This window comes from Corapipo altera, unplaced genomic scaffold, assembly GCF_003945725.1.
Source record: "Corapipo altera isolate COAL_440 unplaced genomic scaffold, ASM394572v1 22, whole genome shotgun sequence".
In the NCBI taxonomy this organism is placed as follows: domain Eukaryota; kingdom Metazoa; phylum Chordata; class Aves; order Passeriformes; family Pipridae; genus Corapipo; species Corapipo altera.
Window position 1 is genome coordinate 7,887,065 of NW_020884886.1, and position 14,309 is coordinate 7,901,373.

General features: G+C 36.2%; 1 protein-coding gene across 11 annotated transcripts in view; it reads left to right on the plus strand.

Annotated features, from left to right (window-relative positions):
• SLIT2 (slit guidance ligand 2) overlaps positions 1-14,309 on the plus strand; it is a 265,788-nt gene that overhangs the window by 13,128 nt on the left and 238,351 nt on the right. For all 11 annotated transcript variants that reach the window (XM_027642798.1, XM_027642801.1, XM_027642793.1 and 8 more), the window contains exon 4: positions 7,570-7,641. In XM_027642798.1, coding sequence (XP_027498599.1) covers positions 7,570-7,641 — 72 coding nt within the window. The remainder of the gene's footprint in view (positions 1-7,569; positions 7,642-14,309) is intronic.

Consider the following 14,309-nt stretch of genomic DNA (forward strand, 5'->3'; position numbering starts at 1 on the left):
GCTGGTGTATGATGTTAGTCTTCTCCAAGTGCAGAGCTTTGCATTGCTCTTTTGTTGATCTTCACAAGTTTCCTTTTAGAACAGTTCTCCAGCCTGAGTCTCTCTGACAGGCAGTGCACACACCTCGTGTATCAGTCATTCTTTCCAGTTCTGCATCATCTGCAAACATGCTGAGGGTGCACGGTGTCCCATTTTCCAGATTGTTGATGAAATTTTGAACAGTACTGGCTCCAGTACTGACCCCTGGGGTACATCACTAGTGACTGTTCTCCAAATGGACTTTGAACCTCTCATCACAGCCCTTTGAACTTGGCGCTTCAGCTAATTTTCGATCCACCTCACCTTTTGTAGCCTGTACTTTTTCAGTTTGTCTGTGAGGACAACCATTATGAATGTCGATGTCAGAAGCTTTACTGAAGTCAAGATGAACAACACCTACTGCCTTCCCCTCATCTGCCAAGTTCTTTATGCATTGTAGGAGGCTATCAGGTTAGTCAGGCATAATTTTCCCTGTTGTAAATCCATGCTGACTACCCCCAGTCATCATCTTGTTCTTACTGTGTCTAGAGCAGAAATAGCTTCTTTTTTGCTCTGTCACATTCCCAAGCATTGAACTGGGGCTTCCCAGCCCGTAGTTTCCTAGCTTTTACTTTGTTTTTCAGGCTTTTTAGTGCCATAGGTAGAATTAAGAAGAGTAGTGACCAACTATTTGTAGAAATATCCTTTCTGTTGAAACAGTAAGGAATACAGAAGCTTCCAGAAAACAAAAGCCTTAGTTTCTTTCTTTTCTTCTTAGTAAAACCCCCTCTTTTTAAAGGCAAAGTGAGTATAGACCTCTGACAGTGCAAAACGTTGTTCTGCATAATGTAGGGAGAATTGATTGTGGTAATTTCGGACTTGACATCAAACTCATGGGAGAAGAAAATGAAGAACAGAAAATATGTTAGGGTTCAAGCAGTGTACACTAGACAGTGTAGTACTGTAGTAGTACAAATAAGAAACTGAGTTTGAAGTAGTATCCTGATTCTGTTCAGAATTTTATTTTTTTTAACTGAAACAAATATCTAATAGATACTTGAAATTAAATGGAGACTAAGTTAGATATCTTTCATAGCTAGTCACTGTTTAGCCTGGAAAATGGAGCTGTGCTTAAGTGGTTTTTGACCTGGGGAAAACTTTCTTGGCCATCCAAATGCTGTAATATCAGTCCTAAACTTCTCAGATTCCAGTTTTTATTCATGTGGTTGGTAAACTTGATATTGTTAGGCTTAATGAGATTATGAATAGTTTGACTAGAGACACAAGATCTTTGCAGAGAATTCTTAATGGAAAAACTGGCACAGTCTTTTGCTTAGCTCTTAGTTTTTGGGCCTTTCTCTCACTTGATGACATGTTCATTCAAGTCACATTTATGGACAGCAGTTGCCAGATGTGTTGAAGTTCAGCGTATTGTGGCTTTGGACGTGGATACACAAATGTTTTCTGCCTCTAGCAGATACAGCAACATGTTTTTTGTAGCAAAGTAGTAAGACTTGCCTTCCTTTCAGATATAAGTCTAAGTCAAGTTCTCTATAAAATTCTCTGGTGAGGCAATAGGAGTCACGTATTCTGAACTCTATTATTCTGACCTTATCAGAGTCAGACTTTTAGGACTTCATGGTTAAATAAACCCATGGAGATGATTTCGATGCTGTGCACTAGCTTTTTGTTTTAAGGTTCTTGGATAATTTTGTAGGTTGATTCTGTATTTTCTGAGCTCATAACTGATGTTAGACCTTTCCAGAGGATGCATATCCCTGTAACATCTTGGAACTACTTAGGGAGCCTGGTGGGCTCAGTCCTTGTGAGTAGAAAGTACTGCTGCACAAACACACAGAGGTTTGATTACTGACAAGCATTGAAATTTTTAAAAATTTAACTGTAATGAAAAAAGGCTTTTGTGCTTTTAAACTTCATGTATATTTTGCAAATGACCTTCAGTGAAATGTTACGTGGTATTTTCAAATGACTGTGACGGTAATGACTTCTGCTGACAAACAGAAGATGTGGATGTGCAAACAGAAGATGTGGATGTGCTCCTTTCTAGAGTACAATTTCTAAGCTGTACAGTGCTGTGTGCTACTATGTGCAGATAGCGTATTTACTTCTCTTGGTTAACTTTGAAAGAGGAATGAAAAAGAATGACTTATGCTACCAATAAGTTTGTGTGAGTTGGAAGCCTTCTATCCTTCCTGAAGCAATGGTGGTAGAAGAAAATGCATCTGTGCCTCGTATTTAGAGTTTTGGAAGGCTGTCATTCTCTATGCACCCAATGGGATAGGCTGTTTCTAATTAAAGAGTACAGCTGATTTATAACTTACTCGGAACAGCTCTTAACTTCAATCAGTTTTCAAGTTATCTTTGAGTGCTTCTGTTGTTTTAGGGGCCTATGGGTAGAAGTACCTCTACTTGAACTAAAACCCACTGGAAAATTACTTATGTGGGACAAAATGGCAGCCTTCCAGTACCTGTGAGGTGCTTATGAGAAAGCTCAAGCCAGACTCATTGCAGTGGTGAGTCAACAAGTATAAATTGAAATGGGAAGTATGGCTGCATACTTGGGAAGTATGGGCTACAAATGGGAAGTAAGGGCACAACTTCTTCACCATGAGGACAGTCAAGCACTGGAACAGCTCACTTGCCCACAGAGGCTCTATAGTCTCATACAGCTTCTGTGGCTGTATGTAGTTGATACCACAGGATCAGAAACAAGTTACAGTGAAGGCTGTAACAAGTCTGTGAAACAAATAGAGACCTGCTTGGAACTATAGCAATTGCAGATGATTACATTCTACAAAGTATAATTAAGATTTTTTTTTTTCTCCCTTCTGCATGCGTGATTGCAACTGGATCATAGTTATTGTGGTATGAAAACTTGAGAGAGAGATCAGAACAGATTTGTGGCATGGCCAGAAGATACGTTCTAATTGGGACCATAATGTGCTCTCCCTGCAGTGTACCTCTCTCTCTGTCATCCTCTAGATATCCTCTGGCTGCATGCAGAAGACAAGTAAAATTCAGATATGTACCAATTTCAGCTAAGATAGTCTGTTCTCTTGAACCAGTAGTTCAAATCAAGCCCCTTTTCTTTGCTTACCTTACTGTTGCTTCCTTCACAGTGTAACTTACTGTTTGTCTGTACTTACTTCTTATCTGCCTGTTGGTATTGAGCTTCCTTTAAAGAGTATTTTCTCCCCCTCACTTGTCAAAGATTTTCATTCTTTGTCTTTAAACTGACCCTTCTGTATACTTCGTCCATCGTTTCACTTTGAAGATGCTTTTCCAGTCTTTATTGTGTTTAGAAGACTGAGCTCTGGGAGCTTTAAGCTGAGGTACGTGAAATACTTTGTGTACTCTAGATAGTATGTGAACTTTGCTTGAATTAGTCATGAAGAACTCAAAAATTTACCTGTGTCAGGGTGTCAGTTTGCCCAATCTCTTTCTTCCTAAAGAGGCATTCAGCAACAGAAGGAAAAAGTGATATATACTTTAGTTGCAGCTATGCCTCAGGGTTTATTTTTAATTGAAAGAATTATACGATATTGGACCCTCATCCATTTATTTTTGGACACTACAAATGCACTTCACAGTCCAAGCTATTGCAATATTAGAAGAGATTCTCCAGTACACTTCCTGTTGCTCACACCACGAACACTTCGTCTCTTCTGAGCTCTTTGCCTCTGCCTGAAAAAACACAAATATTTATAGCTCATTTGGAAAACTGAATAGTAGCAGTGTAGAATATATATTCGCTGTTTCTTCAATGCTTCACCTTGAACTTCATGCCAGTTCTGGGATACCAGTTCAATTCATGAAACTGAAATTTCTTGCATTGCCTCAGGGGAAACTCTGCCTGCTAGGTAGCTGTGGTGAGGTGTCTGCCAACACACATTGAAATAAAATGTGGTGGAGTGTTTCTGATTGTTTTTAGTCTGCAGTGGCTGTAGTTCTTTACAATCTACAGTCTTGGATTCTGCGATCCATCTGTGCTTACCTCGAGTTCCAGCTCCACGGAGAAAGAGGATCATGTCTTTCTCAGTCACTCTTGTTCCACTGCATTTGTGTTGTTATTTCAGATAAAATTAAGCATGGGGTCACCTGAAAAAGTCGAACTGTTGGGGAACCATGTATATTAGTGAACCATTTTAAAACAGTAATGTATTTTCTGGACTCCTTGTGTGACTCTGTCCAAAGACTGGAAACTCTTCATAGTGACTGTTGAATGGGAGGCTGTTGAGTCCTGTGGTATTAGACTGTGTGTCAGATTTGCTCTGCATCCTTTTTCCCATTCACATACATGTAGTTTCATAACTTTTTTTTACACGGAACTATCTACTGTAGTCCTGAAAAATTTATTTCAGTGAAGTTCATAAAATCTCCTTATAGGAAACTTAAAACATCAAATTCACCCCTTTAAAGGCATCTGCTGTAACTTACTAGATGTAAAGAATAGCTGAAGCCTCTTTCTGAAGTATGGAAAAGGACATTTTCTGTTATTGCCTTCATGAAAATTAGTAATGTTTTATGTTCTTAATCACAGGCAGTAAATAAAGAATGGTCAAATTTTTGGTAGAGAAAGCTTAGTTCTAAAAGAAACTTCAGTGAGTGGGATGAAATTATTCCAAGTAAAAGCTACAAAATACAGGATTCACAAAAGATCAGTAATTTAACTTGTGTATTCCCTTAATTCACTTAGTGTTCAAAGAACAAGCATTTTAATTTTGTAAAAGGCAAAATAAAAATATGTGTTGAAACACTAATTTAAAGTGCCAAGCTCACTTGGTAGAAACTATTGAGACATGAGGATAGTGCTGTTTATTGTTAGTTTAATGGAACTTGATTTATTGTCCAGAACTTAGATTTGAAAGTCTTCACAGCAACACGTGCATCAGTATTTTAATGGTATACTCAGTTGTGTGGGCCATGTGAACTGCAGGTAATACCAGAAACTCCTGATCTAAGGTATTAACTCTTTTTATATTAGAGCAAGTATTTTGCCTGTAAAGTATCTTTCGGAGTGATGCTGTGTGTTCCTATAAGACTCCTGTTGCATTTAGTGAAAGGCAGCCTTCCTGATGAACTTGATCATTGTACTATAGTGCCTTTTTTCTATATTACACAGAACTTCCACAAAATAACAGATACTGAGTAAATATATTGCCCTTTCAGTTACAGCTCACCATTTTTGTCTAGCACCCAAACTTGATAGAGTTCATAAGAAATACCAACAGACGTTTTTGTCCTGATCAACTATTTGGAGACTAACTTACCAAATTTTTACCCTGCATGTTTTTCCGTGTAATTTTCGATCTGTAATCATGTACTTAGAGGTTTAAGTCTTTATTTTGCTAAAAGAAGCAGTGAATGAATTTTATTTTTCTTTTTATTTAATTTGTTCAGGTTTAGTATTTCTTAATTTCATTTTCACAATATCTTTGGATCACAAATGTAACTGTTACTTTGACAGAACTTTCTTTTTCAGTTTTGTGGTCTTAGTATATACATTCATATACAAGTTTACTAAAGGTCAGAAAATTTGTATTTTTAAATGACCTCATCCACAAGCACTAAAATATATCACTTTTTTGCTTTTATGTAGGTAAGGTTTTCTTCTTAAGTAGTGTTCAAATCAGAAGTCTTCCACTATCCATTAACTTATTTATAGCTCTATCTTTCATTTATATGGAAAATTTTCTTTTGACTGATTTGGAAATGTGACTTGCAAGATCACGGTTCAGATTTTTTTTTTTCCTACTTACTTAGCTGCATTATCACTCACCTCTCTTATCCCAGTAGTGTAGTCCTTCCTTTTCAGTTTTTTCACTCTAAATTTTCTTTTAATCTGTACGTGCATGATTTAGATTTCTTCTACTTAAAGAAATCAGGATTTCTGATGCTTGCCTAACAAGAAGGAACCTGACATTAAGACTGGAGAATTATGGATATCTAGAACTCAAAAAGCTGACTTTGCTAATGGTTTGAAATGTGTGAACAGATCATAAAAATATTTCTAAGATTATTTTACTCTCATCAGTAGTCACACTGAGCTTTAAGGGAGCAGTAACTAAGTTAACTAAACCATGGAGCTATGTAAAATTGGTTTTTTGAATGTCTGTGTGTATCTACATGGGAAGTCATGAAAAAAATCTTTAAACTGGAAAGAGCTTTATGTAGAACAATGTTTATGCAAAACGAACCCTGAGAGGCTAAATAGACTTAATTATTTAAATTCAGCCCTAAGACTAACAAATAGTTAAATCTGAACCTGTATGAAATTCTAAAAATTAATTTTGCAAAACTGCTGCCCAATATATTTTTTCACCTTGTGGAGTGTCTTGGTAGGAGTCTATTGATGTATGTTGTGTAACCACTAGATAATATCTATCTATCTCTATCTATCTATATCTCAGATAATCTCATGCAGTCTGGTGTCTAGAAATGCCCTTAATTATTGTATTGACAAGCATTGTGCATTGCAAACTGTGTCTTGTGATAAGGTTTATGGAACAAAACAGCTTTTTCCAGTAGGTTGCTTTGCTTGAATGGCAGATGGCATGTGTGGAACATTTCTTGAAAACAACCAAAAACCTATTTTGAGCTTGACTTCTTGACTGGTATGACTGTAAGGTCCAGGGCTGTCACTTACACACAGCAGAGATAATAATCTGCATTGTAGGTTGAAAAAAGAGATCATGAAAATAAAATATATTTGTCTTGGCCAGTGGTTGTTCTGTTGTCTATGGCTATAATACAGTGGGCTTTGATCTTGTCACCTCAGTTTAAGCAACTGTGACCCTGGTCAGCATGCTCAGTGAGAAACTTAACAGACAAATGGGTACCTTCCAGATTTCAGTTGCAGTTTTTTATTTGTGCACTGTCTTAGTTACAACTAATCATGTTATATTTAACTTCCTCAAAATTCCTATATTTACAGATATAGAGAAAAAACCTGCATTAACCCCCCCCCCCCCCAAAACCCTGTAATTCCAAATATAAACTGTGACATCTTGATTTTTCTGGATTTGATTTGACCAGGATTTCTGTAACATCTTCCTTTGCTTTTTTATTTAAATAAATTGGTTATATGGATCTTTAGACATAATGTTATCATGTTGCTTAAAGTGTATACATTTCATACGTGTTCCCTTGAACCTCTTCGTGGTCACAAAACGTCTGTCTGCTTTATTATACTAAGAGGAACAGAGTTGGTAGGGAATTAAAGTTACACTGCTGATTTTGTACTTTTAGCTTTCAGGCTGTTTATGCAGGATAGGGTCCTGACTTAGTGATTGGTTCACACTACAGAGATTCAAAACCTTTCATAAAATAGGTAATATGGTCTGTAGGGGGAAACCAGAAAATGTAATTAGTCCATGGTAAATTTACTGCTGGACCATGTCTCCGCTAATGGACCTTTCTGGTCTTTAAAATCAGCTTGTTACATCACTGGGATGCCTACTCAAAGTGATTGCATTGCATTGCTCTGTAGCATTTGTAATTTAACACAACCATTTCTTTTTCTTTCTAAAGGCGCCTAAACAGAAATAACCTCCAGTTGCTTTCTGAACTGCTCTTTCTGGGGACGCCGAAGTTATACAGGCTGTAAGTAGACATAGCCCAATAACTATTGTTTGGGAACATTTGGATTTGGTCTGTTATTCTGTCTTGTATTAGGTTTTTTGTCATTTGCCTCAAACGGGTTAAAATGCATCTTGGAACATTGGTGTTTTGTTTAAGCTGAGTGCTGCTTTGCAAGACTTTTTTATATTTTATTTTACTTCTATGTCAGATACTGACAGTTGTATGAGACAAGTATTGTGTCATCAATTTCCACTTCTTTAAGAAAGTTTTGCTGAAAGAATCCTTTTCTCCTGTTTTTTGGTTGGTTGGTTGGTTGGTTTTGACTTTTTTTTTGTTTTGTTTTGTTTCTGTGTTAAAAGAAATAAAAATGCCTGTGGAAATTCTGACCCAGAGATGCAGTACTGTATAAGCATTTTGGTTTTGTGATGTTCTGCTTTTGTGGCTGTACACACTTACTATAAAAATTATAACATTGGCAAATGCTAGGTTTGTGGAGAACTCTCTCCTATGTCCCATCACAAAGAAAACAAAGGTAGTAACTCGAGCTCTGAGAAGAAAAAACAATGAAATTCTTTACCTTAAATAGAAATAACATCAACTTGGGTAATGGCTTTTTTGTTTTGATTGTATTCTTTGGTTTGATAATGTTTTAGCAATATTTTAAAAAAATATTTTGGCCCCTTGTCCTTTCTAAGAAACCACTTAATTCTGTTGCAGTTGAAATGTGGAATAAAGTTTGGATTCTGGTTTATTTTAACTAAATAAATTTTAAGGTACTTTTAGGTTACATTATGTGGTATTGAAGGGATACAACATGACATGCTTAAGTAGGCTTTTGTACAAATTCAACCCTGTTGTAATCAGATACGTATTTGACACATTTCTTTAGACTTCAGGTGAGATTTCTGCTGTTGAAATTGCTGGTTATATTGAGTTTCATCCCTTGTGTGCTTGGAAAAAGAGACGGGAAGGTGGAGGAAATTGGGATTCCGCCTATTTGTTTCCACTTTGGTATATGGAAATATGTTTGAGAAAAATGGTATAATGAAACTTTTATTTTTAGGAGTTGATTTTTGTTTTAATACTATGAAACAATAGTTCTTTTCTCCCTTCTCATAGCAACATAAAATGGCAAACTGGGAGTTACTCTTATTATTATAAACATTTAGTTCTGTGTATTTTATTTCATTCATTTGCTTTGGATGTATGCTTTGTTTCCAGAACTTCGCTGTAAATTCAATGAGTTGTTAAATGATGAGGCCAAAAAGCTGCTGAAGGCTTTTGTCCTGACAAACAAAAATATTTTGCTGTGCTATAATGTTATAATATATTCATATGTGGTATTATGTATTAACAATTGAGTCTTTTATAATTTCCCTCAGCCATGATAAAGAAATTACTTCCATCAGAAGGGAATATGAAAGAGATTTATTATCATTTTATTATTTCACCTATAGTGTAATGGTTGTTATCTAGATTCATATAAATAGAAATGAGCCATAGTTTGCAGGCAAAAAATGGGTGCACACTTCAGGCAAAATCATATTTGAGTATATTTATTTCAGAATTGTTTATTTGATAGATGCTAGTCTTAAATCTATAATGTCCTTTGACATAAAGCACACAACTGCTCATAGCGTATGTGGTGGAAAGTAAGAGGTCCCTGGCTTCACAGTATTAAATTTCCTCTGCCCAAGGGTTATTGTTGATCAGACCATGAAAGTGAATGTCTGGTTATAATGTATTCATGTTTAAAAGAAAATATGAATTAAACTGAAAATCTACAGCTGCTTAGCGCTAAATTTGTAACTGAAAAAATGTCAGGCCAACAAAGGTATTGATGCTAGCTAAAAGTTCTTGGTCAGTTTTCAGAAAATATGTAGTTTGATCACTTTGAAGAGTATAAAATTATTTCATTTTTTTACATGTATCATTTTATATGCTTAGATGTATTTACATCCAAATAAATATTTTTCTGAGGAGAGTTAAAGTTCTCTAAACATGATTAATAAAATGTATACTATGCTTTGGATTTAGTATTTATTTTTGGCATCTAACAGCTAATCAAACAATGTGTGTACTGCGAGGTTTCAACATACTGTTGAGCTTCTGTGAATAATAATTACCATTTGACCCTTGGCTGTAAATGAGATGCCAGGTGAAGAAGCACATATGCTTGTTGTGTAGCCTAAATGCAATATAAAAGAAAGAGGGTACGCTGTGTATGAATTATGATTTGACACAGTTGGTTGCCGCCAGCGGCCGGCTATGCTTTCCCTTTGCTGTCTGCTCCAATTTCTCTTTGGACGGGTTGAGAGAGCACTGCATGTTCAGGTCAAGATGTTTGCCTAGAAATAGTAGTACAGTTGCAGCTGTGTTTGCTGGAGCAGGAGACTAGTTTAAATAGCATTACCATTTATCCAGTCCATTAACAGAACTCTGTAAAATAATACCAACTCTGCATAAACTACAGGACAGTGTAATAAAATTACAAGCACTTGTTGACAGATGGGAAGTGTAAGTAAAGGAAAGCGATGGGTTGAGAGTTTAAAAGAGACAGTGCATTATTTTCTGTGTCTAAAGACACTTAATTTCAAAGGTAGTTAAACAAATTATTTTTCAGGCTACCTTCTTTCCAGTTTAGCAGTCTTCCAAGAAATCTCCTGGAACTAGTTAAAATGGATAATTTTAGTCAAAACAGAAACTGATTTTCCCATTAAGAGTTATCTACAAAGGTGGCATAAATATTTCAGTAGGAAGTAGTTAATGCTAAAAGTAGTATGAAGAGTGCTGTAGGTTATATTAATCTTACCTTGCAAGAAATTTCTCAAAGCACAATTTACATGAACCTCTGTTTTGATGCAATACTGTTAAAATAAAGGTGCCATTGTAAATCCCCTGGGGAAATATAAGTTCTTGTTCAACAAGAACTGCAGGAAGGAGATGTGTTGTTTTTGGTGACCTCTATGTCCACTAAGTTGTCTGTCAGCAATGGTACCTTAGTAGAGAGAACTACTACAGACTAGTGAGTGCTTATCTGAGGCAAATAGATTTTGATTGCTTACTTTGGCTGGTTAGATCACAGTTCGTTGATTGCTGTTTGCTGCAGGATACCAAGTGCTGGACACAAGCTGTTTGAAAAATCAGTTTTAAAAGATACCTTTATTAATCAGTGGCATGTAAAGGTTATTGAATTACATGCACAAAACTTGTCCCTTTAGATTTACATTTCTTACACTTGGAATGATGGTTAAGTTTCCCTACTGACCAATATTTGTTGTATAAGTTAGGCAGTATTGGCTTGGGAAAAAGCAACAATCTTTGTAGTGGGTGTGGTCTGATATGAGATACTTTTTCCTTCTCATATGTGTACTTGCAGGTACACACTATGAATATTTCTCGTCTAAAGGGAAAAAAAAATCTTAATATAGTCTGATTAATAAACATCACTTTTGAGATGTTTGTTAGTGACTTTAAAAAAAAATTCTAGCAGTGAATAACTAAAGGGAAAAAGTATTAAACATCAAGAAAACCTTTAAAAAATTCACTTAGACCAGAACAGCAGCAGCAGCAACAACAACAAAACATGCTGTATGGGGGGCCCTTGCAAAAATTCCTCCTGAATTAATTTCTGCCAGCTATGATTAAAGTGTGTGGTACTAGATGTGTCAGACACCATAGTTCTCTGCTTCATTTTACTCTTGGCCTCTTTGGCCCCTGCCACAATAAATCCCACAATGGTTAGTCAGGAATTGCAGGTTACAGTTGCCAGGGTTACCGTTGTCCGGCCGGACCGACATCATTACTCATCCCGGCCGGCAGCCCCAGCGCCGCAGCCGCTCCCGGCGCGGGGAGCCGGCGGTCGAGGGAACTTCTCCCGGTGGCTCTCGCTGCTGGTGCTGGAGCTGTTGCAGGAGAACCTGCCATTTGCATCGCTTGCTAAGCGTAGTTTTGCTTTTACCTTTGCCGAGAAAAAAACCCCAAAACAACAAACAAAACAAAACCCAAAACCAACAACACCAAAACCCTTCTCCACACTGCCCGTCCCACCCCCCCCCCCGGGAAAACCTGAAAAAAATCCCACCCCAAAAAAACAAACAAAAAAAAGCAACCAACAAAACCCCAAACAAAGAAAAGGTAATAAGACGGTGCATGTAAGATGCTGGAACAGGGACTTTGAAAATATTTTTAAGTACTGGGCTCCCTACTGTTAAGGTACCTGCATTTGAGGTGTAATTTATGGTTTTGTCTTATTCCATTTAATAGTAATCATGGCAAGTGAGATTATGATCGTAATTTTGTAGGAAAGATATTTATCTTCAGTCCGAATGTGTTTTAACAACTCAATAGAGAAACTGCTAATTAGAAAAATGCTCGTTATCCCAAAGGCTCTGAAATATTCCCACTGCAAACAGGTGGCTCTGGATGTTAAATCCAATGAGGAAATGCGTTTCCCCTTTCCAAAAGGCAATATCGATAAATTTCTCTCCTTTTGTAAGTAGACTGTTAATGGAACTACTGTTGAGTAAGCGCAGTGGGTTGGTTTTCACTGCTGTCCATGCTGTAGTAACGTTACAGTGTGCTCCACTTTATTGTAGGAGTGGGATGGATGGACAGCAATTTAACAAAGATTTATTTGAATATGAGTTATGAAGCTACCTTGTTGCTTCATAACAACAGGATAGTGTTTTGAGTTACTTCAGTCATATGTTCAAGTTTTTATGATTTGTTATGGGGTATTCTAACTGCATGCATACTGCGTATAAGGCAACTCCATCACTTCTTGGTGTGATAGATTTGAATCTTATCCTTTTAGAGCTAAATAGAAACAAGTCTTCCATACTGTCCATCCTGCTAGTTTTTTTACTTGTGTTTTTTTACCACTGTGGCTTAGTTCAAATACAAAAATGTTTAAATTGTTTTATCTAAACAATTCAGTTGGTAAGAATATAACAATTCTAATACTAGTTAGTTTTTAATTACTAGCATTATTTTATTAGTGTCACTCTTGAACTGTGACTATAGTTCTTAGAACATAACTGTATTTCAAAATTATTATTTAGAAATACTGCACATTAGTATGTGTATAAAACAAATATACAATTTTGGCTTTATGGTATTGTAAGCCAGTAGTTAAAAAGAAATCTCTAATATATGAGCAATTACTAATCTTTCTTACATTGTGGAAGAACTCTTAATTTCCTACATCGGTGCATTTTTGCTAGTACAAGGTCTTATTGCCTCAGTGTAGAATGTTTTCAGGGTGAATTTGGTCCCTTACACTGCATGGACACTGCAAGTTACAGCTCTGTGAGTTTATTTTTGCTATAATCCCAATCTGTGAATAGACAGGACATCTAAAAAATATAAGAATTAATGTGTATTAAAAATATTCTTGTTAAGATTCATTACCTGTAAGAATAAACCAAAATAACTAAGAACGTGTTGCCTTTGTGCTAGGTTTGTAATACCTCTTCTCTGGCATTCACTTCTTGAATACTTTATGCAATTTGGCTTGAATGTGCTTCTTTTGTCTGATTCTATCATTGCTTGCTTCTACCTTGAGTTTTCATTCTTTGCTATAATCTTTCAAAATTAAAAACTGTCAACACAAAGTACTGAACAAAACAAAAATACCACTGTAGCTTTGCTTCAGACATAAGCCTTACTTATATAGCAAGATGATACTTTAGAGATTTTTGGAAGTGAAATGTGTAAAATTCATTAGGTAATTTCTTTTTTGAGCACAGAAACAAGTCTTGCTTATATACATTTGGTGTACAACTTGCAGTAGCTATATCCAAGCAACAACAAGCTGAGTGGAAGTGTTGGTAGAACCAGAATGATCTTTTGAAATGCAGTCAGAAAAAAAAGTAAAATATATTATCACTTTATGCAATTATTGGACTTCAAACTTTCCACTATATTACTTTTCCTGCCCTTTATTATTGAATCTCTTAGTCTGTAGGCTTTCTGTCTGAGCTATGCTTTCTTTTGTATTTGCACATCACCTGCTATGATACTGTGCAGGAAAAAAATGGTGTACCAAATATACAGAAAGCAGGTGAAATGTTGTTACTTGAATTAATGGTATGAGATTTTTAAAATTGGAAACAAACTTTTTTTTTTGTGAAATGATCCTCACAAGATGGATGTTTATATTTTTTTTTGCATAATTGGAAGCTGTCTGAATTGTGGTTGAATTTGCCTTTATTTCTTTAATTATAAAAACATAATTTTGTGTATTTTTTTACAAGCAATTTTTCTTTTGCTGTGCAATAAAGTGGCAAATTGGATGGACTGCTGGAGCTGTAAACTAATTCTGATACCAGGCAGATTACTAACTCTTTATGTAAACTGCCTTACTAAGTGATGTAGTTGACTAATTTCAGCGAAAGGCATCTCTAGAGATATCCAGAAGTTGGACTTTCACAGAATCACAGAATGTGCTGAGTTGGAAGGGACCCACAAGGATCATTGAACCCAACCCTTAGCTGGCACAGGACTATCCCCAAGAGTGACACCATGTGCCTCAGAGTATCATCCAAACACGACTTTCGTCCTTGTGGGTCCCTTCCAACTCAGAATATATACTTAGAACTATGGATTTTTTCATTCAAACACTCCAAAGCTGTTCAGTCACTTTTAACCTTAATGGAAAATCATGTTAAACATCAAGCAAACAAAAA